This window comes from Calonectris borealis, chromosome 1 (genome assembly GCF_964195595.1).
Source record: "Calonectris borealis chromosome 1, bCalBor7.hap1.2, whole genome shotgun sequence".
NCBI classification, from domain to species: Eukaryota; Metazoa; Chordata; class Aves; order Procellariiformes; family Procellariidae; genus Calonectris; species Calonectris borealis.
In genome coordinates, this window is record NC_134312.1 from 83,911,784 (window position 1) to 83,933,984 (window position 22,201).

The 22,201-nt window shown below is 45.1% G+C and overlaps 2 protein-coding genes across 3 annotated transcripts; one reads left to right on the plus strand and one right to left on the minus strand.

Moving 5' to 3' along the window:
* Window positions 1-1,707: 1,707 nt before the first annotated feature.
* LOC142088091 (C-type lectin domain family 2 member B-like) lies at window positions 1,708-12,603 on the minus strand. The gene is made up of 5 exons (XM_075163046.1): window positions 12,319-12,603; window positions 9,751-9,907; window positions 6,903-7,066; window positions 4,714-4,817; window positions 1,708-3,799 (listed from the first exon to the last, which is right to left on the minus strand). The coding sequence occupies exons 1-5, from the start codon at window positions 12,349-12,351 to the stop codon at window positions 3,682-3,684; spliced, it is 576 nt and encodes a 191-aa protein (XP_075019147.1). The 5' UTR covers window positions 12,352-12,603; the 3' UTR covers window positions 1,708-3,681.
* Window positions 12,433-20,346, plus strand: LOC142088079 (C-type lectin domain family 2 member B-like). Of its 2 annotated transcripts, none has more exons than XM_075163024.1 (5): window positions 12,433-12,667; window positions 13,037-13,126; window positions 13,941-14,104; window positions 15,681-15,784; window positions 16,717-20,346. In XM_075163024.1, the coding sequence occupies exons 1-5, from the start codon at window positions 12,433-12,435 to the stop codon at window positions 16,847-16,849; spliced, it is 726 nt and encodes a 241-aa protein (XP_075019125.1). In that variant the 3' UTR covers window positions 16,850-20,346. The 2 variants fall into 2 exon arrangements, with proteins under 2 accessions (XP_075019125.1, XP_075019133.1); XM_075163032.1 differs by lacking the exon at window positions 12,433-12,667 and adding an exon at window positions 12,727-12,909.
* The last annotated feature ends 1,855 nt before the right edge of the window (window positions 20,347-22,201 follow it).

A 22,201-nucleotide genomic window follows, 5' to 3' on the forward strand; every position in this document is an offset into this window, starting at 1 on the left:
CCAAAATACAAAACATCACTTCCTACTTTCCAGAAGCAGCCCACTTTTCTGCCTTTATGCCTGCTGGTCCTGAGGTTCTGATGAGGCAGACTACAGAAAGCTCAGGAACACAAATTTAGAATATAGATAGGGTACAAATTGTAAGGTAGGATATAGAATATACAGGGTTCAGAATATATGAATAAAATACAATTTAAGAACCTTGGATACTTAGGTAGTCATCTCTCTGTGTTTTCTTCCCCAGTCCAAGTATTAATACTTTTCCGGAAGTGCTTTTACTTTCATTTGACACTGAGAATTTACAATTCACATGGTGAAACGCCCTCGTTCGGGGGACAGAGGCATTTCTTTCCTCTTTCAGCAGCACATCAACTTTGATTCTGATCGAAAGAAACTCAATTTGGTGAGCATTTGTAACCTGAAAAATTGGTGTCTTTGGGAAGTGCCAGTGATTTTGCAGCAGGTCATGCTCTCTGTTCATCTCTCTGTAACTGGTGGAGGTGGAATTTCTTTCACTCTGGATTCATATACTCCCACTGCAGTACTACTCTTTCTAATGACAGTATAGTACTGTACCTGCTACTTAAAGATGCTGCAGAATGCATGCATGTTGGAGAGATTCCCCTTTCCCCAAATAGAAGAGGATCTATAATTTTGGAGAGGCAAAATTCAAATGTGGGCAAAAAAATTAGGATCTTGATGTCCACCGACCTCTGAATAGAAATTGTTTGGAGACTAAAGACTTAATTTGAATGACTGCTGGCTTTGAGATTGATATTGCTCTGACGTGTCTTCTATTTTTTAGGTTTACCTAAATACAGATGCATGGCTGGAAAATAGCTGAACCTGGGATATTTGCAAGAAGGAAGGGATCTGTTTAACAAGTTCTTATTCAACTTAAAAATGAGCCTATGAGAAAAATGACAATTCTGCTGAACTTCAAGAAATCACACGATTAGACATTTAGGCCTTCCCATCTCTGTTTAGAAATGTTTGAATCAGTTATTGCAATGCTTTTTTATTTAACACAGACTTGCCTGAGTGCATCACTGTTGCTACATCAGTCACTCATGGATAATTCCCTCCCTTTGCAGCTTTCTGTGTACATGTATTATATGTCCTTACTACCTGATCCTGAACACTTAATTCAGAAGAACAAGCTGAAGGAGAGTGTCTGTATGCAAATATCACTGACTGGCATCCCAGTTGCTTGTGCTGCCTGAAAGCTGCTGATCTCAAACCAAATCTTTTTTTAATAAAAATGATCCCTGAAAACTGCCAACGTGGGGAAGGCCTTTGGTAACAGACAATAGCTTAGTTCAGCCTAGACAAACACAAAACAAGATTTGTAGTTGTACTCAAGTACAATTTATTCAAGACAGTTCTGGTTACCTTTTTGTTTCGGAATCCCAGAGGGAACATCCAAGTTACAGCAGCTAAGAGCCCCAAGCTGTCTTATGCCTCCTCCTCCTCCTCCTCCCGCTCTCTCAAACAGCCCCTTCCCAGGAACTCAGTAAGGGAGCTTTCCACACTGCAAGTCCTTGAGACTCATTACATTCCTCTTAGTATTCTGTTTGTATCAAAATAAATTATTGTCGTGGTTTAACCCCAGCCAGCAAATAAACCCCACACAGCCGCTCGCTCACCCCCACCCTCTGGTGGGATGGGGAAGAGAATCGGGACGGCACAAGTAGGAAAACTCCCAGGTTGAGATAAAAACAGTTTAATAATTGAAATAAAACGAGGTAGAACAGTAAGAATAACAATGAGAACAACAACAATAACAGAATATACGAAGCAGACGATGCACAATGCAACTGCTCACTGACTGCGTGTCATGAACAGGGGCGAGCCCCCCACACACACCTGGTTTTTATACTGAGCATGATGTCCCATGGTATAGAATACCCCATTGGCCAGCTGGGTCCACCACCCCGGTTGTGCTCCCCCCAGTTCAAGCACCACCCAGCAACAGCCAAAGCATCAATGGGCCATCAACGCTCATTTCACACCAAACCCAAAACACAGGACACCCCGCAAGCTACTGGGAAGAAAGTTAACTCTGTCCCAGCTGGAACCAGGACAATTATTTACACAGGTGTCATAATGTATGACAGCTTCTGAAATGCAGAGTATGAGTTCTGAGTTCATTTGCACCAGTGTAAAGCAGGGATAACCTTAGCGCAGTTGGCTGTGGAAGCACTTGGGTGTGAAGCTGGCATCAGTGGGACCTGATTCAGAAGTAGTGCCCCTACACACAGCCTGTCACCTTTAGCACCACGCATATATTGGCCATTTTACAGGAATTTCTTACCAGGCTGCTACATCATTTACGGTTGGACTTGATGATCTTAAGGGCCTTTTCCAACCTAAATGATTCTATGACTGTATGACTCTATCATCATTAGCAGGTAAGATGCAAGTGGTAGGGAAATGCACAACCCGCTGCTGATGTCCTTTCAGTAACCAGCCAACTGAAGGCTCCAACAGAAATCCCAGCAGATCTCGCTGAGGTAAGTTACTGCCCCCAGCTATCTGCTCTACCCGTCTGCTGGAGATTTCTGCAACACTGCACAAATATGAGAAGCTAATGTAGACCCCTCACACCCACCCCAGGAATGGAGCAGCTGAGGGGTTGTGCTGACGATGCATAGGAAGCTTCAGCAGAGGGGCACCAGCAAACAGTTGCAGCTCTCATGTCCCCGTCTGCCACAGCTGCCTGCTCAGAACATTTTTTTCCTGCACTTTGTGATCAGTAAATGCCACACTCTTTCCAGTGGCAGGAGATTTTTTTGCACAGACAAAACACTGCTTCCGAGGGGGACAAAAACAACCTGAACATGCCCTTTTCCTCAGATTACTGTGCACTGGATGTACAGATAATGCAACTGGCCGCAAACAATCCTGCTACTGCTTTTTTGAACAAGTTCAAACCTTAGCACGAACAAACCTGGTAAACATTAATATGAAAGCTCACACAAAAACCAAGCGGAGTAGGAGAGACTTTGCGAGCCCCTTCCTTTGATAAATACTAAACTTCCCGTCACTTCATAGGAAGTGTTGATAACACTGATGGCCACAGACTGGGTGCAAACGAAGTATATTTGTTTACCTGAAAGAACACAAGTTTAATGGAAAAACATAAGATTAACAGGTCAGGGCAGAAATAAAAGGAGGTAAGAGGGACAAATGGGGGCTAAAGGCGAGGTCAGAAGACTAGCAGATAGGGAAATGTTGTAGTGAAATAGTCAGTGCAAAGTTCAGCAAAGAGCACAAGGCATTTTCAGAGAAACCAAAAAGCCCTGAGTTGACTGTTTCTGTAAGTCTGCTCCTGGCTGGCTGGTGTCTCTGGCTGCTGTGTATCCCCACGTGCTGAGAGGAAGGTGAACACGAAAGAGATACTTATTATCAGAAGACTAGCAGGAATCCCATTGAACCTTTAGCTTCGTCAGCCAGCACTGGTAGACTCCATTGCAGGTCATCTGTAAACTGGACTAAGCACGTTCCTCTTCTATCATAGGACACAAGACCTAGAAACACATTTTGGAAGCCGAGACAAATCCTCTTCTCTCCGATTTAGGCTTCCATATGGTCTGAGACAGCGTGGCCGCAGCAGGCCTGCCATCTATCCAAAGTGACCGTACAATGGATATGTCTTCACTGTCAATATCAAATGAAGATCTAAGTCATCTCTTTAGGGAAGCGGACACAGATCCAGCGCCTGGGCAAAGAGCATGCTGATGTAAAAATAGTGAAGGCATTCAAGTAGGCACACTCAGAGTGATTCCGTATCTGGAACCTGAAAAAATACAGGAAGAAAACAGTGATTACTAAATAATTTCTACTACTGAGCCAAATCTTTTAGCCTGCTGTAAAACAAAACTTATGCTGAAGTAGTTTCCAGTTGACTTTGGTCCCTTGTGATATAGTAGTTTCAGCTGCTAAAAGCAAGGTGAGTGATAAATCATGTTAGAAAAGCCTGTTTAGCTCATGCAGTGTTGCATGAATCTCTGTTGTATGAATGGCCCATACCAGGTATCACACAATAACAGGAGGAAAGACAAAAGACAGCTTATGATATATCCTGTCTAGAATTACTGAGGTCATAAATGCTCTGGAGAGCGAGACAAGGGGAACTGCTGTTTGATGGGCCTGATGCAGAGCTGTTGTAGCCCACACATTTTCTAATATAAATAGGGGGAAAATCTGGGTTGTCTGCAGGTTGTGACAAACTCACTAAAGCAGGTATGATTTTTCTTAGGAAGCTGCTTAATCCACCTGAAGATGATTATTTCCTCATACCTGTCACTTCATTCTCTTTCATCCCTAAAACATGTATGTGTATTTGCTAGATATTGTGTATTTCAGGAAGACAAGCACAAGGATCACATTGGAAACCAAGAATTCGAAGATCTGAGAAGAGACTGAAATGTCTATGCTACGTACTGAAATATACGTTCAAACTAAGGTAAATAGGGATGATCAATAACAATATCTTGATGTGCTGAGCTACTAAAAAACCATTCTTTAATCAGGGACTTCTCTACATTAATGCTATTGGAGTTAGATCAGTAATAACTGCAAAGAGTTCATTTTCAAAGTCATAATTATAAATCACAGGGAAGAAACTAATCCTGACAGAAATAACATTGTGCTGTAAACCCTAATTCTACATTTTCTTAAGTACGTGTTAGACAATCACAAGGAACTTACATGTCCACCTTCAAGGCAATACCATTCTCCCAGTAGAAGCTTTCACCTTTCTTGCGCAATCCAATCCAGGAGTCATCTATCTTCAAAAGCTTAGCTAAAGAATGCTAAAAAAAAAAAAGGCATTTTTGTCAACATGAGCTCTCATAAGGAGAAGCAAATCCCTCCTGTGCCTTTTGAGGACAGTTCATCACTCTGTCATCTAGAACACTTTCATAAGCATTTCATTGAGAATTAACAGCCTAATTCTGCCTTTGAATCGACCCTTATAGTTATCATAAACTTCAACGAAGTTATTGAAATCTATACCCTTGAAAACTACACCCAAAAATACCCAAACACCATGTATTGGTTGAGTCAGTTTATATATGTTTATCAATCTCTACATATGCAACTTGGTCTAAATAGGCTGGTACGTACAGGTGTTTCCTGCATTTCAGATGGGCATATGGGAACTCCTCCCCTTCCCAATTATTAATTAAATAATTTAAATTTAAAGGTTTTTATCTGTGGATGTACAGATAAAGAGAGTAAAAGACAGCTCACTGCTCCAGAAGTTTGCAACAACCTGTATCAAACACAGCAAAGAATGATGGAAGATAACAGGAACAGCACTTGCAATGGGTTAATATGACAGAACTCCCTGCAACAAGCTATCATTAAACTCAGTGAACTTAAAAATTATATACATATTAGCTGTCAGCATGGACTGTAATGGACATGGAAAGACTGAACCCTTACACTCCTCCATTCTCCCCTAGCATCTTCAGTTCAATAAAGTCCAGAAGAAACTGTCTCCGTATGGTCCCAATGCCATTTCTACAAATTTTGATGTACCTTCTTCTGGTGTGGCTCATGCTATCCAGTGCTGGAGACCAGACAACGCATACCACAGAGCGCTAATCTGACCCGGTAGGCCAATGTCTGCATTCCTGTGCTTTTCTTTCATAAGTTGGGTTTACAGTTTGTAGGTATAAGGTTTTTACGCTTAAATAACACCAATTTCTGCCTAGCCAATTATTGGCTGAATATCACAGGCACCAAACTAGAAAGTGAAGCTTTTAGATGCGTAAGGAAGAGAGGCATTTACAAATTTGGTAAGAGGTGATCACTCACAGGGCAGCAATACAGAAGCGGCTTGTGGAGAAGGCAAAGCTGGTAAATATGGTTGGAATTATTGGCAAAGAAAGGGGTCTGATGATGGGATAAAATGAGAGACCACATTCAGGAAGGGACTCACACGTGAAGAAGGAACTACACTCTGCATCTTTCTCATTGTTGAAATTCTTGTCGCTGTAAAAATATTTATTAGCTCAAGTCAAATTCAGATGTGATTTAATCTGTGTAATCTCACTGAGGTTTCCTCCATTTCAGTATCTGCTACACCACTAATATGTACCAGTCAACTGGAAAAGCAGCCTTTTGACCTCTATTCAACAACCACAGCAACGATACCGTTCAAATGTCAATCTATCTAAAAACTAACTTTTGATGAAACTAGTTTCTCATTGACAATACTCAAAAGACAGCAGATCTGTAAAAGCATATTTACGGTTTTAGTAGCATGCAGTAGTAAGACGTCACTAGCATTCACCAACTCAATGCAACTGGACCATAATACAGGCAAATCAAAATATTTTAACAAACTTATTAGCATGAGAAAATGTCCAAACCAGCTTCAGCCGGGGTATATTCCCACCACCGGTATAAGCATGCTTCTCCAAGAGGCACTAAGCCATATCTAAAAACAGATGCAAGCCAATAAAGATGGGTAATTTCCACTATGCTGAGAAATGGTTTTAAATGTTTGGTTTCTTTCAGAAACCAAAGTATCCATTTCTTTGTCTGTACTGGGAGTTGGACAGATTCATACCTGCTTTGAAGATGAAGGTCCATAGGACAGAAAAGTAAAACTAGGCAAACTGATTCATAACAAAGAGCTTTTCACAGTCATTCAAGTTAAATCCAGGCACCAAAGCAGTGTGGGGCAGCTGGTACTGCTGCTGCACCTGCTGCAGCCAGCCAGCTACTTACAGTGACAAAGCAGGTACTCTTCCACTACCTAAATTCACATAGCTTCCTTACTTTACAAAGATTTAAAGAATAAGTATTCCTTGCAAAAAAACGAAAGCTTTGTCAAGGAAAGAGAGATACAGAAGTGTGTTCTGTTCTGTGTTTCTTCTTCCCATTACCATTTCTTCCGGGTTTTCAAAAACAGCTAGAAAGGATTCATTCTTAGCGCAGAAGGTCCGACTAGATGTCCAGTTTTTTTCTTCCTCTGAGATGAAATAACATTTCTTTTTGTAACCTATCCACTCGCTGGGGCAGTGTTCAGAAGGAAATGTCCAGAGTTTTACTACAAAGGAAAAGAGAGAACAAAATTTCTACCTGGTAAAATCTTAGCATTCATCAGCATAACTCAACCTAAAATGTAGATTTTTTGAAAGCCAATGCCACACTAGATGCCAGAAGAGAAGCCAAAGGAAGGGCAAGGGTCCTGATCTTCCCTGCCTTTCAGGCACCGTCTTCAGCTGAGAAATGTGAAAGTTGGGGGCTGCAGCCTAATTATTACGATCAGTAGAAAATAAGTAGGCTTTGGAAAACACTCCTGAATTTTAGAGAATTAGAGGCATTGACAATTGAAGATTTATACTCGACACATTTTAAATCCAGTAATAAACCTCACACTGTTAATTTATTGATCAAATTCATTTTAAGTAATGAAGTTGCTTGAATATCTACAACTGGTGAGATATTTCATGAAGACAAGTTGATTTGATTTTGTATCAGACCTTTAAGTGTTTGATAAATCTGTGTGAAGATAAGGAAATTAGGTGTTGATGTTAGATTGGACATTAGGAAAAATTTCTTTACTGAATGAGTGGTCAGGCCTTGGAACAGGCTGCCCAGGGAAGTGGTTGAGTCACCATCCCTGGAAGTATTTAAAAGACGTGTGGATGAGGCGCTTAGGGACATGGTTTAGTGGGCATGGTCATGTGGGATTGACGGTTGGACTCGATGATCTTAGAGGTCTTTTCCAACCTTAATGATTCTATGATTCTATGATATGATGCTAATGAAATTTCTCTGTTAATGAAAAGGTAATGAAGAGGTTTCTAATCAGCTACTCTCTTTGCTATATATAATTGGACACCCCTTAGCAAGTCACCTGTGAGCACTGCCCTCAGCCCCTCCAAGAATATGTGACTGATTCCATTTAAATAAAAGCCTAACAAAGCAAAAGAAAATCAACAGGGACAGATGTCACTACCGTCCTCCATTCATTTCCACATGTGTGCAGAGGACCTCACTACTATACCTGATGCTGTTGCAGGGGGCAGACCAAAGACATATTTAACGCAGAGATTCAAGAGCTCCCTGTGCAGGCGGGGCTGTGGAGGCTCCATTGAGATACACGTGCACCCAGTGACTTGGATACCTCAGGTAATACTGCAGGCAGCACAGCCTTTGCTCCTATAGAAGAGTTCTGCATGGGACAGCGGGAGCCATCTGGCCTCCACTGTGCCAGTGGGAGGTAGGGCTGACTTCTTCTTAAAAATACAGCATGCAACAGAAGTGGATTTTTAAAAACAAAAAGGCAGAATGATCCCCAAAGACTATTTGTGAAAAAGATAAGCTAGCTGTATTACGTAGTTGTGTTCCCCGTATGACAATAAAGGAGCCTTCAAGACCAGATATACGAGCAGCCCACACAATAAGCCTGGAGTCTATGCCTGGAGATGCAATGCTGACTTAGTGCACTAGCTGGTATAATCAGGTAAGTTACTGGTGATAAGCACAGACATGCATACGCCACATGCATGGTCAGGCAAGAAACACTCTTAAGAGTAGTGAGGATGCAGCAAAAAGAAAACAAAAAAGTTTACAGCTGAATCATCTGGATTTTATCCATAGGGAGAATTCTCTCTCCTTTTAAATTCTGCCTGGAGGTTATTCAACCTTATACTGACATCAAAACAACTGAAATAGTGATGAAAGTCCCAGGTTTTGAGACTCTGCAGGCACTGCAGAGTACTAACATTGGTGCGCTTGACTGCTGTGATCCTCGAGCCCAATAGTCAGAGGAAACTTATCTCAAATGGAAAATGTTCCAAAAACTTACAAGGTACAATGGTGGCGATGATGATGATGATGACCAGCAGCACAATTCCAACAAGTAGCCAACAGACTGTGAAAAAGAAGATCATTAATGGTTTTGTATATATGAGCACTTAGGCTCAGACTGTATTTCAGTATTAAGTGACACAGCAGCAGGATAGCCTTTCATTTAAGCTCCAAGTACGTAAATACAAAGCACTACGGAAGTCAAACAAGGCACCCTGAATTGACATTTATGTAACTGGACAGTTCAATAAAATGGCCAACTATCACCTAATTCACCTTTTTTTTGATCCATATACACCCTAAAGTTTTCTACATATGTGCAGATCCCTGTATAGCAAATTTAAACCTTCCAGTCCCAAGTTTATCATCTCTTCTATGTTTTGTAGACCTCTTAGCAATAACCCCTGGAGGCCGAAAACTCGTAGGTCATCACTAACCCCAATCAAGTTACATCCATGTTTGGAAAACAGGACAATGTTCTCATGCAATTCTAACATTAAAGGTTGAGATTCAGAGTATGGCTGCAGTCTTGAATCAAATGTATTTTCTCTTTGTCACAAGCTGCCCTTCACACACAAATTTCAATGCAGATATGTAAGCTCATCTGTTGTAAAGGCACAAGCTATTTTCTCTAACGAGGTTTGGCTTCACTTCCTACATCTTATCCAAGAGTATCTCATACAGGTAAACTACCACATGGAAAAATGCCTGTTTTCACACAAAAGGATCAAACATAAACAGTTCACACTTGGATCAAACCTAACAGTTATCTTAATTTTTGTGACAGCTTTGCCTAGAAGTAAACTCCCAGGTTTTGTCTTGTCCAAGCCAGGGGACCTGGAATTAGATTTGGAGCTAGACTTCAGACTTCCTGCAGGAAGGTGTCTTATCGAACACCAAAGAAAGAAATCTTACATTTTGGCTGCAATAACCACGCTTTACAGCGCCTCCCCATCCTCCGCAACCAGGCTGCCACTTCTTGTTTGACAGTAGTGGAGTCTACGTTCCCAACAGCTACTTGTACCATCCGGGTGGTCTCAGCCTCCTGTTCATCTTCAGACTCCCTCTCCAACTGGGAAACAAAGAAAGAAGCTATGTTTAATGAGTGCTTCCCCTACTTTCTATAAACGAGTGGAAATAGTAGAAAACCCAAAGCTACCTTAGATGTACCTGAGGGGATGAGGGCAGGGTAGACGGAGAAATGAGGAAACAAATCGAAAACGTGGAGCTTGTGCAACATATCTGAGGCCCACCGAAAGGAGAAGGTGGGCCTCAGATAAGTTGCACGTCTCCTCCTTCCCAGGGAGGGGGGCGATGGGGAATGAGGACTGTTAGTGGAGGGAAAGGGAAAGGCCAGAGCAGATGGGAACAATGTGATAGGGAAGGGATGGGGCATATCAAGGCAGGAGGGAAAGGCTGCAAAAGACAGAGCTTTCTGCTTCACCACTAGGGAGCTTAAAGTAGTTTTGTCTGCATGCAAAGTTCGGGCAATTTCCCAAGTGAGGCTTGAACCTGGTCTGCAGAGGGAAGTTCACTGTACCCTTTTATGCTCACTCCAATGAGTGATGTTTTCCTCACAGTTTTTCTTAAATCCCACTTTCAATGACATAAATTTAACAGAAAAAGTCACCCAGAAAAGAATATGCAGCTATAAACATTATTGTGTCAGTGCAGAAATGTCAATTCATCTTCATGAGTTAGCTTATAATAGGGGGGAAAAAAAAACCACTCCTCTTTAGAAAAGGCTTCAACACCTTTACTTTCATTACTGTTGTTATTATTTATGTTAATTGGCACATGCCTAAGATGCCTCCTCAACTCCACAAATTCATAACAGTAATTAGGTGCCTAAATATTTCTAAGAATCAGATTCCACCTGCGCTTGGTCCATCCTACAAAAGCAGAAGGAAACTAAGGCTTGGCATTACATTCTCCAAGAAGGTGCTCCTTCCCCAGAGACTCTTTCTGATTGCCCCGAACACATCCCCAAAACACTCTGTCCATTTTAGTGCCTGGATATTCATTGTTTGGGTACATTAATGTATGTTTGCTCATGGGCTGCGCCTCTTGCCTCCAGCGAGCATGCTACACTTGTTACTGTACCGAAAAAGCACTGGTTTTGACTCCAGCCACAGAGGACTTTCTCCTGAGCCTTCTCATCCACGCTAGGGAAAAAGCCTATTCCCTAGCCTTGGCTTTTGGGACGGAACAGTGAGCAACGCAGCCAGCTGGGGTACAGGTGAGCTACCCCTCTCTGTAACACTGGGCATTTCTTGAAGGCAGATGCTGGCAAAAGCGCTTCAAAGACCGTTTGGAAGACTGAAGAAAAACATGCAGTCAGCAATTTCTCACTGAGCCACAAAAAATATTTCCATTTCTGAGAGCTTATTTAGCTAAAGAAGTTTCCTCTCACTTTTTCCCGACCAACTTTTTCCTTTGGAGGAAACACGATGGGAGCTCTGTTCTAGGCCACAAGACAACTGCAAGTGAACCACGGCGACCCAAGCCGCCACCCCCCCCCCGCTTTGAACAAGCTTTACTCCTCATCTTCCTCCGCTTCGGCTTCACCGTCGGCGGGGGGTGCACAGGGGACCGAGCCGCCGCAGGAGCAGCCCCCCACCTTCGCCCGGCGCTGCGGGCAGGAGGCCTCCGGATGCCGGCCACCGCCGCCGCATGCGTGCGGGGAACCAGCGGCCCCGCCGGCCGCCCCGCGGGCACGAAACCGGCCTCCGCCGCCGCCAGGCCGGCCCGGCCCTTCCCGCTGCTTCTGCGCCCGCTTGGCCCTTCCCCACCCCGCTGCCCGGGTCCCCACCCGCCCCTTACCGGCCCCGTCCCGTCGAGGCCGGCGCCCTGCATGGCGCCGCGCCTGCTCGGCTGCAGGCACCTCCCGCGGGTGAAACCGAAAGGGAGCGGCGGGCTTCCGTCCCGCGGCGGCGATGGAGGGAGCAGGCGGCGGCGAGGTCTGGTGTTCCCCGTCCTGGCGCCGGGATGAGCTGCGGCGGCTGCGGCGGCTGCGGCGGCGGTTCTTCGCCGACCCGCTGCTGGCCCGGCTGCCGCCCGGGGACGGGTCCCCCGCGGCCCGGCCGTCGGTGGTGCCGATGGGGCCGATGCGGAAGGGATGGCGGCGGCTCGGGACGGCGGCGGCTCACCGGAGACGCGAAGCGCGGCCGCGTGAGTCAGGCGGGAGGGGACGGGAGGGGACGGGAGCTGCGGCGAAGCGCCGGCCGTGCCCGGGAGGCGCGGGGTGGGATGGGGCGGGGCACCGGTCGTCTCCCCTGGGCGCTACCGTGGGCATGAAGCACTCGGAGGGGCGGTATTCTGCGAGTATTTCTGTGGGATCTGGCAATTTAGTACCTTTGGTAATTTAGTACCTAGCACGAAACCGGCCTCCGCCGCCGCCAGCCCGGCCCGGCCCTTCCCGCTGCTTCTGCGCCCGCTTGGCCCTTCCCCACCCCGCTGCCCGGGTCCCCACCCGCCCCTTACCGGCCCCGTCCCGTCGAGGCCGGCGCCCTGCATGGCGCCGCGCCCTGCTTGGCTGCAGGCACCTCCCGCGGGTGAAACCGAAAGGGAGCGGCGGGCTTCCGTCCCGCGGCGGCGATGGAGGGAGCAGGCGGCGGCGAGGTCTGGTGTTCCCCGTCCTGGCGCCGGGATGAGCTGCGGCGGCTGCGGCGGCTGCGGCGGCGGTTCTTCGCCGACCCGCTGCTGGCCCGGCTGCCGCCCGGGGACGGGTCCCCCGCGGCCCGGCCGTCGGTGGTGCCGATGGGGCCGATGCGGAAGGGATGGCGGCGCCTCGGGACGGTGGCGGCTCACCGGAGACGCGAAGCGCGGCCCCGTGAGTCAGGCGGGAGGGGACGGGAGCTGCGGCGAAGCGCCGGCCGTGCCCGGGAGGCGCGGGATGGGATGGGGCGGGGCACCGGTCGTCCCCCCTGGGCGCTACCGAGGGCATGAAGCACTCGGAGGGGCGGTATTCTGCGAGTATTTCTGTGGGATTTGGCAATTTAGTACCTTTGAAAATGGAGTCGAGTTTTAGAAGTACAGAAGCTCCGAGGTGTGCAGTCGTTTCAGGGGTGGTAGGTGCGAGTGTTTGGAAAATCTTAATGAAGTTAATGTATCTCTACATGGGGTTTTTTTGGCCTGAGTCTTCAGTTCCTTACATGTGCTGTATTCCCTGACGTGCGTTAATATTTATTTCTCTCCGTAGATACGCGTTCCCACCTCTCGTTCCAGAAAAGAATTGCAGGAATTGCCATTGCTGTTGCTGTGATTTTACTCTTAGCGTGGATTACCTTAAGTGAGTGCATTTTTTTCAAAAAACCTAGCTCTGGAAAGAGAAATTCAGTACGCCTCTCTTTCGTTGTGCTGCCTCTTCGTTGCTGAGGGGCAAGAGGTATTTCCGCTGGTTTTCAGCTCTCCCCCAGCCACACTGTCATGGCGGCTGTTACAGAGAGATTAGCATCCAGAAAAGGAAAGTGAAACTACATTGTGCTACGGCTTGTCCTTAGTTGCTTCTGGTAGCATTAAACTGACTTAATTTTTAAAATTTTCTGCAGGATTTTGTTGTACTGCAGCATGGCAAAATGCTGAGGAATGACAAAGCCGTAAGCGGAGTTAGGGAGGCAGTACTGACTTCTTAACTTGGCTTGGCTGTGGCCTGTAGAGTTATTTTTACAGCTGAGTACATTGAACCAGAACCAGTTTCGGATCAAATTTTAGCTGCTTCACAGTCGATAACTAGTGTCTATGTTTGCACTCTTTGTCAAAGACAGCCTTCTGCCCTGACGTTCTCGCCCGTGGTGTCTCCGGTGTAGCTGGAGCTTTGCGCTTGCACGTGCCGGAGTCGGTTTGCTGGCACATACCCAGCGTGTGAGCATGTAATCAGGGATTACTGGACACACCGTAGCTGGTATAACTGGAAAAAACTATGACTGAGCACAACCCTTCAGTTGTATTATGTTCACCCATCTCCCGCTTAATTCAGTGCAAGTCGCAGATATTTTTAAGCTGAAGGAAGCAGGTCCAGAATTTGTAAATGTGTATACAATTGTATTTTAAATATGTAATGATGAGTAAGTGACTTTCTCTTCATTTCTTCATTTGAACAAAAGATCTACGTAAATTACCACAGCTGGAGCCGTGCCCTGATGACTGGCTGTATTACAAGAAGAAGTGTTACTATCATTCAGGAGCCATGGCAGATTGGCATTCCAGTCAGGAGTCCTGCTCTGCCTACGGAGCTTCCCTTGCAGTGATTGACAGCCACCAAGAGCTGGTAAGGTGTCCAGCATCTTGAATTCGGTGTTATGTCTGCTGCCCTGTAACTCCATCACTTGTTCCCTTGTATAGCTTAAAACCCAGCATACTGTCTGGCAGACTTGTTTGTGGCGAGTCGGTACAACCTACAGACTTTTTCAGCGTGACGTGGTCTGTTCACTAAAATCCGCCGTAGAAATTCTGTTATTATCTTAGAGGGTATTTCAGAAATTTAAAAGGCAAACTATGTACAAATTAAAAGTAAAGTTTGAAAGAATATAAACATGGAGTTGTGACTCCTAATTATTAATAAGGTGTGGTTATTTTTTTGAACTGGCAATTTATGTGTGCATTTTCAGCTAGGCAATTTGTCTTGTACTCTCCCCTCACACCCTCTTGATGTTCATTCCCTCTCCAGGGTACCCAAAAGTACAGTCAACAGCAATTCCCATGCAAAATATAACCTCTAAACTGATTTTGAGTTTACAGACCACTGATGCACATGTATGTGTTTTATCTTCTTGAAACTCTTTAAGGACACAGTTCTTTTAAAGGGTGCTTTCTTTAGCATAACAAATGGTTTAGTGGCCAACTGAGGAATAGAAATGTGTTGTTAGTTCTGTGCAAAATAGTCAATTTCTCTGTTTCCACAAAAGGCGAAGACAGGCTGTGGTTATATGATGCTGGGACCCATGGTATTGAAAATACCGGGTTCGTGCAGTAAGTTCTACCTGTGTTTTTTGTTGTTTTCAAACCATTTTTCTTTTTACTATGTTCTTTAAATCTCCCGTAGTGTCCTACCAATTCAGGGTGTTCTGTATGGCTCAGAAAAACAAAAGAAAATAGCACTATAGCAAATGTGTTGTCAGAGGTGACTGTAGGATCATAAGGAAAGAATTGAGAAAGTATTTTATTCGTACTGCAGATGGTAAACTACATGTGTGCCCTCGAACGTCCTGGAGTTTGGGTTTAGGTAGTCCCAACTGACTTTACAGTCAGGAATATAAGGAACAGGAAAACAGAACGAACTCATATACTTACGATACGATTAGTGTCAAGAGTAAAAGTGTGAAAATGGGGAAGTTGGGGGATTTTAAATGTGTGACTTGAATTTGAGAGAGATGCAACGTAACTGACACTCAAGGAATTATGGTGATATAACACAGTCAAGGCAACCTGTGCCGAGTCAGGCACTGTGTCCCCGCTAAATACAAGTCCTCGTACTGAAACGTCATTCTCCTGGTGATACAGTGAAACCATTGTACTAGTGTGTAATGTGATATGGTATGTCTAATGACATATGTGGATGTTTTTAATGACAGGGTGGGACAGGGTATAGGTGGATGGTCAGTAACATTGCATGACTACCAGCTAAATAGCTGGGACCTCACTGACTATTAGTAATGGATCTAGGGCTTCCTTTAGTATTTCATCTAATTAAATTTAGCGGTAAAATATCAGTAACCTGTGGAAAAAAAAGTCCACTATTGCATATTCTGTGACACAGTTTATATCTGTGCAGTTTTTATACTATATAACCATAATCATAAAAAAATCTAATAGCCATATGTTGTTTTATTCTGTGTTTTGTCTAGAACTTCATCATGTATCGAATACGCATAACAGACTTCTGGATTGGGCTGCGCAGTAAAGGAAACAAATTCTTGTGGGTGAATGGAGAATCATTTGACACAAACTTGTGAGTTTTCTTTCAAATACACTATGCAGTTGGAGAGTCAGTAGCTTTTTTGTCCAGGTAGAAAGGTTATTCTGTGTTACCTATTCCACTATAAATAAACTGGCATATATTACCAAATGAGGGCTGTTCTATGGCTGTAAAAATGCTAATGCTATCCTAATAAAACTAGTTATGTCTCCAGAGAAGTGAGGAAGGGGCATCATTGCCTGCTTTTTCATGCAGCTGTTAGGTTATGCCTAGAGTAACTTGTTTCTGTACAATCCCACCATATGAGATGGATAACATTTGCCTTATTAGGAAGAATTACCAATGTTAGACATTACGAATTGTTTGAATTAGCTTGCTCTGTTGGTCTTGCAGGGTTCAACACTCAGCCAGTATAGACAGGGCCTCTTAAGACCAACTGAGGTGCTCAGGACCATGTTGGAAGGTCACTGGGCTGGGTGGTTGTGCCTCAGGAGGCATCGCTTTTGCCCACTTTATATCCCGGAGACTGGCTTTCTTTACAGCCCCATCCTGTGTATTCTGCAGAGACTCAGCAAAATTAGTGAGAAGAAGTGGCAGGGCCCCACTCCGTACTGGAGGAGTACTGCTGCCATGGGTCCCTCTGGGATCCTCTTTCTCCTGCTCTGGAGAATTGTGCCTTTTGTGCTCACAACACATTATAGACTGTGAAGTACAAGTACATGTGGTACATCTCTGTGGGGATCAAAGCAGCTTGTTTTAATAGAAGGTGCATCAGAGCATCACCATGCATTTCACGTGCACGTGAATTCTGATCCTCCCAGCGAGAAGCAGGGCTCATTTTAAATCGTTCTCCAGTTTGTCCTCTGCAGTCTTTAAGACCCAGTTTTACAAAGAAAAATAAATAGGTCTTCTAATTTTTAGACCGAAGTTCTGCTCTAATTTTTATTTTTCTCTTGGTGTTTTAGATTTCACGTCAATATAACAAATGATGGAGACTGTGTCCATATAGATTCAGCCGTCATCTCTACCAGAAGGTGCTCCTCACTCAGGAACTGGCTTTGCACCATTGGTCAGTTTAATCCCAAGACAAGCTCTTAATAGGAACAGCTGGCTGTGTAAATACAGAGACTTTCTCCACGAGAAGCTGGAATTCAAAATACCGAAAGTCCTTGCTGTAGGAGGTCCAGAGGGGCAAGAGGTGCTGTGGCGAGGATCATATCCAAACTTCTCCAAGAGAAGCATTACAGGGAGTAATAGTGACTCCATGAGAAAGAGGTAATTGGTTAAGAAGTGGCAGTACCGAGGCAAAACGAGGATACAACGGCTGTTGCAAGGAACAGAAGCTGCTTCTTGGTAATACAGTTTCATTGCTGAAACTGCTGAAGGACGTGGCAATGGATACTTTTCTTGAGAACTCTTCACAATTGCAAAACAATTTTTTAGGGCAGCTAAAAACATTGTTAGATGGACATGAAGGTCTTACTGAAAATGCAATGCATAGTGAACCCAATGATGGTCACTATGTTGTTCACTATAATGTTCCATCCTTTCTTGGAAGCGGGGGGGAAACATTGCTACCGAGGACGAGGATAAGGCTGAGGTACTTAATGCCTTCTTTGCCTCAGTCAGCCCAGTTATCCTCAGGGTATTCAGCCCCCTGAGCTGGAAGACAGGGACGGCGAGCAGGATAAACCCCCCATAATCCAAGAGGAAGCAGTTAACAACCTGCTACGCCACCCGGACGCTCACAAGTCTATGGGGCCGGATGGGATCCACCAGAGGGTACTGAGGGAGCTGGTGGAGGAGCTTGCCGAGCCGCTCTCCATCATTTACCAGCAGTCCTGGTTAACAGGGGAGGTCCCAGACGACTGGAGGCTCGCCAATGTGACGCCCATGTACAAGAAGGGCCGAAGGAGGATCCGGGGAACTACAGGCCGGTCAGCCCGACCTCGGTGCTGGGGAAGATCATGGAGCGGTTCGTCTTGAGGGCGCTCACAAGCTGTGTGCGGGACAACCAGGGGATCAGGCCCAGCCAGCACGGGTTCATGGAAGGCAGGTCCTGCTTGACCAACCTGATCTCCTTCTATGACCAGGTGACCCGCCTGGTGGATGAGGGAAAGGCTGTGGATGTGGTCTACCTGGAGTTCAGTAAAGCCTTTGACACTGTCTCCCACAGCATTCTCCTAGAGAAGCTGGCGGCTCACAGCCTAGACAGGTGCACTCTTCGCTGGGTAAAAAACTGGCTGGATGGCCGGGCCCAGAGAGTTGTGGTGAACGGAGTTAAATCCAGTTGGTGGCCGGTCACGAGCCGTGTTCCCCAGGGCTCCATTTTGGGGCCGGTCTTGTTCAATATCTTTATCAACGATCTGGATGAGGGGATCGAGTGCTCCCTCAGTAAGTTTGCAGACGACATCAAGTTGGGTGGGAGTGTTGATCTGCTCGAGGGTAGGAAGGCTCTGCAGAGGCATCTGGACAGGCTGGATCGATGGGCTGAGGCCAACTGTATGAGGTTCAACAAGGCCAAGTGCCGGGTCCTGCACTTGGGCCACAACAACCCCATGCAACGCTACAGGCTTGGGGAAGAGTGGCTGGAAAGCTGCCCAGAGGAAAAGGACCTGGGGGTGCTGAGTTACAGCCAGCTGAACATGAGCCAGCAGTGTGCCCAGGTGGCCAAGAAGGCCAACGGCATCCTGGCCTGTATCAGAAATAGCATGGCCAGCAGGAGTAGGGAGGTGATCGTGCCCCTGTACTCGGCACTGGTGAGGCCGCACTTCGAATCCTGTGTTCAGTTCTGGGCCCCTCACTACAAGAAGGACATGGAGGTGCTGGAGCGTGTCCAGAGAAGGGCAACAAAGCTGGTGAAGGGCCTGGAGCACAAGTCTTATGAGGAGCGGCTGAGGGAACTGGGGTTGTTTAGTCTGGAGAAGAGGAGGCTGAGGGGAGACCTCATCTCTACAACTACCTGAAAGGAGGTTGTAATGAGGTGGGGGTCAGTCTCTTCTCCCAAGTAACCAGCGATAGGACGAGAGGAAATGGCCTCAAGTTGCGCCAAGAGAGGTTTAGACTGGACATTAGGAAAAAATTCTTTACTGAAAGAGTGGTCAAACATTGCAACAGGCTGCCCAGGGACGTGGCTGAGTCACCATCCCTGGAAGTATTTAAAAGATGTGTAGATGAGGCACTTGGGGACATGGTTTAGTGGCCATGGTGGTTGGACTTGATGATCTTGCAGGTCTTTTCCAACCTTAATGATTCTGTGATTCTATGTGGTTTTTTCCTGTTTTCTATGGAACTCGGTAATTCTTTGTCTGAGAACTTTCAGTTTGTCTGTGTGGTAAGTGGGTCAGATTTCATAAGGTGTTTTGACTTCCCTCCCATTCTTTTTCCATGGGGTTTTCAAATGTGATTGGTATGTAATATCCAAGGATATAAATGGGAGCTTTGTAAACCAGGAAGGCAGATAACAACTAGGTCTTCTAGCAAATGGCACTGCTGTTATGGGGCATATAGAGTGGGACAGATTACAAATATTCTTCTCTGTCCCTCTGGACTGATCTGGAAACATGACTGCTACTTCCAAAACTTCCCTGAATATGTGGCTGCAATAGGAAAGCTCCCAGACTGAATCACGGACAACTGTCGTTTTGGGAGGGCTGACGAAGTCATCTGGATTTAGAAGGGGAGAGACATGTATATCTAGCATGGAAAGGGTTCTAGGGCAGCTTAAAGTGAGGTGCTGTGGTGTTTATCTGTTTGCCTGTGCAGGGGGAAAAAAAGCTTTTATTGTCTCCAGCATGGCTATTTTATCAAATGACTTGTATGGGCAAGGATAGTTTAACAGTCCATGGGATAGATGCACTAGAGCTAAATAGCATAGCACCCTGAATTAATCTGTTTAAATTCATGGTATGACGACCTGAAAATGGCAGTGGGGGCATGGGAGGCTAACCTGGAAGATCTGTGGTTGGTGCCTGTCAGGTCACTCTTAGGTTCAGCAGATACCTGTACAGTGACTACTTCCCAAGGTACATGATTTACAATGGGTGGTTATTGCCTTTAAAAATGTGTAACCAGAAGAAAGGCCTTTTAAGGTAGGAAAATGTTCTAGTCCGGCAACAATACCGAGTTAAGCTCAGAGAAGCTCATGGGGAAGATGAAGAGTCTGCCATATTGATCTTCAAAGAAATGGGAAGAAGAAATTGCAAATTGCTATAAATACTGCACTTGGTATTTATCCAGAAGAGGTACTCCTTTGGAGGGAAAGAAGTAGGTGAGACAAGAAACTAGAACAGAGTATTCAATATATCTTCATTCCCCATGATAGTTCCCCAAGAAAGCACGAGAACAGACGGGGCAGCACCTTGTAAGGAACCGTGGACAGGGCTCAGATTGCCAGGGTAGGGACCTATTTCCCACCAAAAGTGCAGTTAAAAGAGTCAGCATGAAGTACTAGACAGGGTGAGAAGTCCGTTTTGATGTCTCTCTTGTAAATTTGTAAATTGAAAGCAATTGCCTTGTAAATTTAAATTGCCTTTTACAATTTAAATTGCCTTGTAAATATGCCAATAAATACTTCCAGCAATTGCTCCCTGCAATGCTTTGGGTCTCTGTTTTCGGTTGAGTTTCCTCCTCTGCTTTAGGTTTGTGGTGGTCCAAGACTGCGTTGTTTAGCTTAGGATACCTACTTCCTTACGGGTGTTTAGTTACTGTCAGAAGGTGAGCTCAGAACATTTTTCAACAGTGAAATTCACAAACTCTGTGTAGGACCATGATGCGGTCTGTGAGTTCATCACGAGCCTGACTGACTCTGAAGGACCCCATTTCGTCTCAATGGATCCGTTGATTTCCCGGCTTGACCTCGGACCTGTCCTGATCATCTGGATGCTTGGCTGAGCCAGGCTACTGAATGCATCTTCCCTGCTTGCATTAAAAGTCTCACATGGCAGCTAAATTACAACTAATTGCTAATAGCTAATTAAAATAGCTTCAAGAAAACTAAAACCCATGTGAATGTCCCCTTGTTTTAAGCTTTTTTTGTCAAGGAAAACTTGTACCAGTGTTCTGAGCTTCTCAGGCGAAGTTAGGTGAGGAACATGGCAACAAAGTCATACAAGAAGTGATTCTGTAATGCACTCCAACGGGTGAATTGCTGAATGCAGTTTCCTTTTAAGCTTTCAATGAGAGTAGCAACCCACAAAAACAGAAGTTTAAAATAAGGCTTGGATAAATATAATTGCTGTGTACATGTGCTGGATTATTTAACCACTGTGGTTAAAATTGAAATGGGCTGGATGGGTACTTTATATCTTGCTCTTCTAGGTTATAAACTTCTTGTGTAGTGAGCTCTGGCAGGCAGATGAGTTTTCACTGGATGATCTGCACAGAATCCAACATACTTGTCTGTGATCAATTAATACAATAGTAATTAGATTTGTTATAACAATTAAATTACATGCATTTTCAAAAGTAGTTTCCCAATTCACCAAATAACATTTTCCAGCTCGCAAAGTATGAAATTCCCCTGTGATTCCCTTGCGCTTCCCTACCACGCTTGGACATGCTGTGAACATTGTCAATTCCCAATGGATTCATGCTAGCCCTAATTCTGTAACTGATGGAAAAGTGAAGATTTTCATTCAAAAGAATTGACTGGTACAGGCAAATAAACCCAGCTGGTGAGAAATAGTCAGTAGTCGGAAGTTTTGCACAATGCTGAACTCCAGAGGAAGAGCAGAAGTTTGTGCGAGCTTAATTTCCTGCCCTGCAAATCCGTGGCCTCTTCCAACAGCAAGTCTAAAATAAAGTCAGTCTCCGTTTCAGCAGGACTAGGTGGCAGGTTTCGTGAGTTTGAAGGTTTCATTGAAAACCCTTGAACTGTTCTGGATGAAGCTGTGGCTGCCCTACTACCTTCTCATGCAAAAGAGAGTTAAAAATACACTTTTAAAAAATAACGCAGAGATTAAATGTTAAAGCAAATAATTGTCTGGGTGCTTTCCCCCCCCCATTTGTGCATACTGATCCAGATCAAAAGTGTATCTCCATCTTGTTTAAAATGCTGTACTGTCTTAAAAAATAGATACAGTTACTCACAATAAGTGGGCAAAAATACCAAAATATGACAGAAGAAAGTTCTACATCTACGGAATGTTTTATTTAACCTGAATTTTTTCCCACTTTTTCATCTCACTGAGGCCCTTCCCTTCCTCCCCTTCCCCCCTCACCCCTCAGGATTTATCTTTTGCTCCTGCCAAAACCATTATACCATGATCTCGCACCATGTTAAGGCCAGGTCTGCACTGGTATAGATACTGTTGTATTTCATCATGCCTGGCCCAACTTTGTCTCGGGCGAGGCATGAGTATCTTGCTTTTACACCTCTCAAGTTGCAAACCACACGCACAAGTGTTTACGCTGGCTTCGTGCTTGTGGGAAATCTAACCCAGTGGAAAG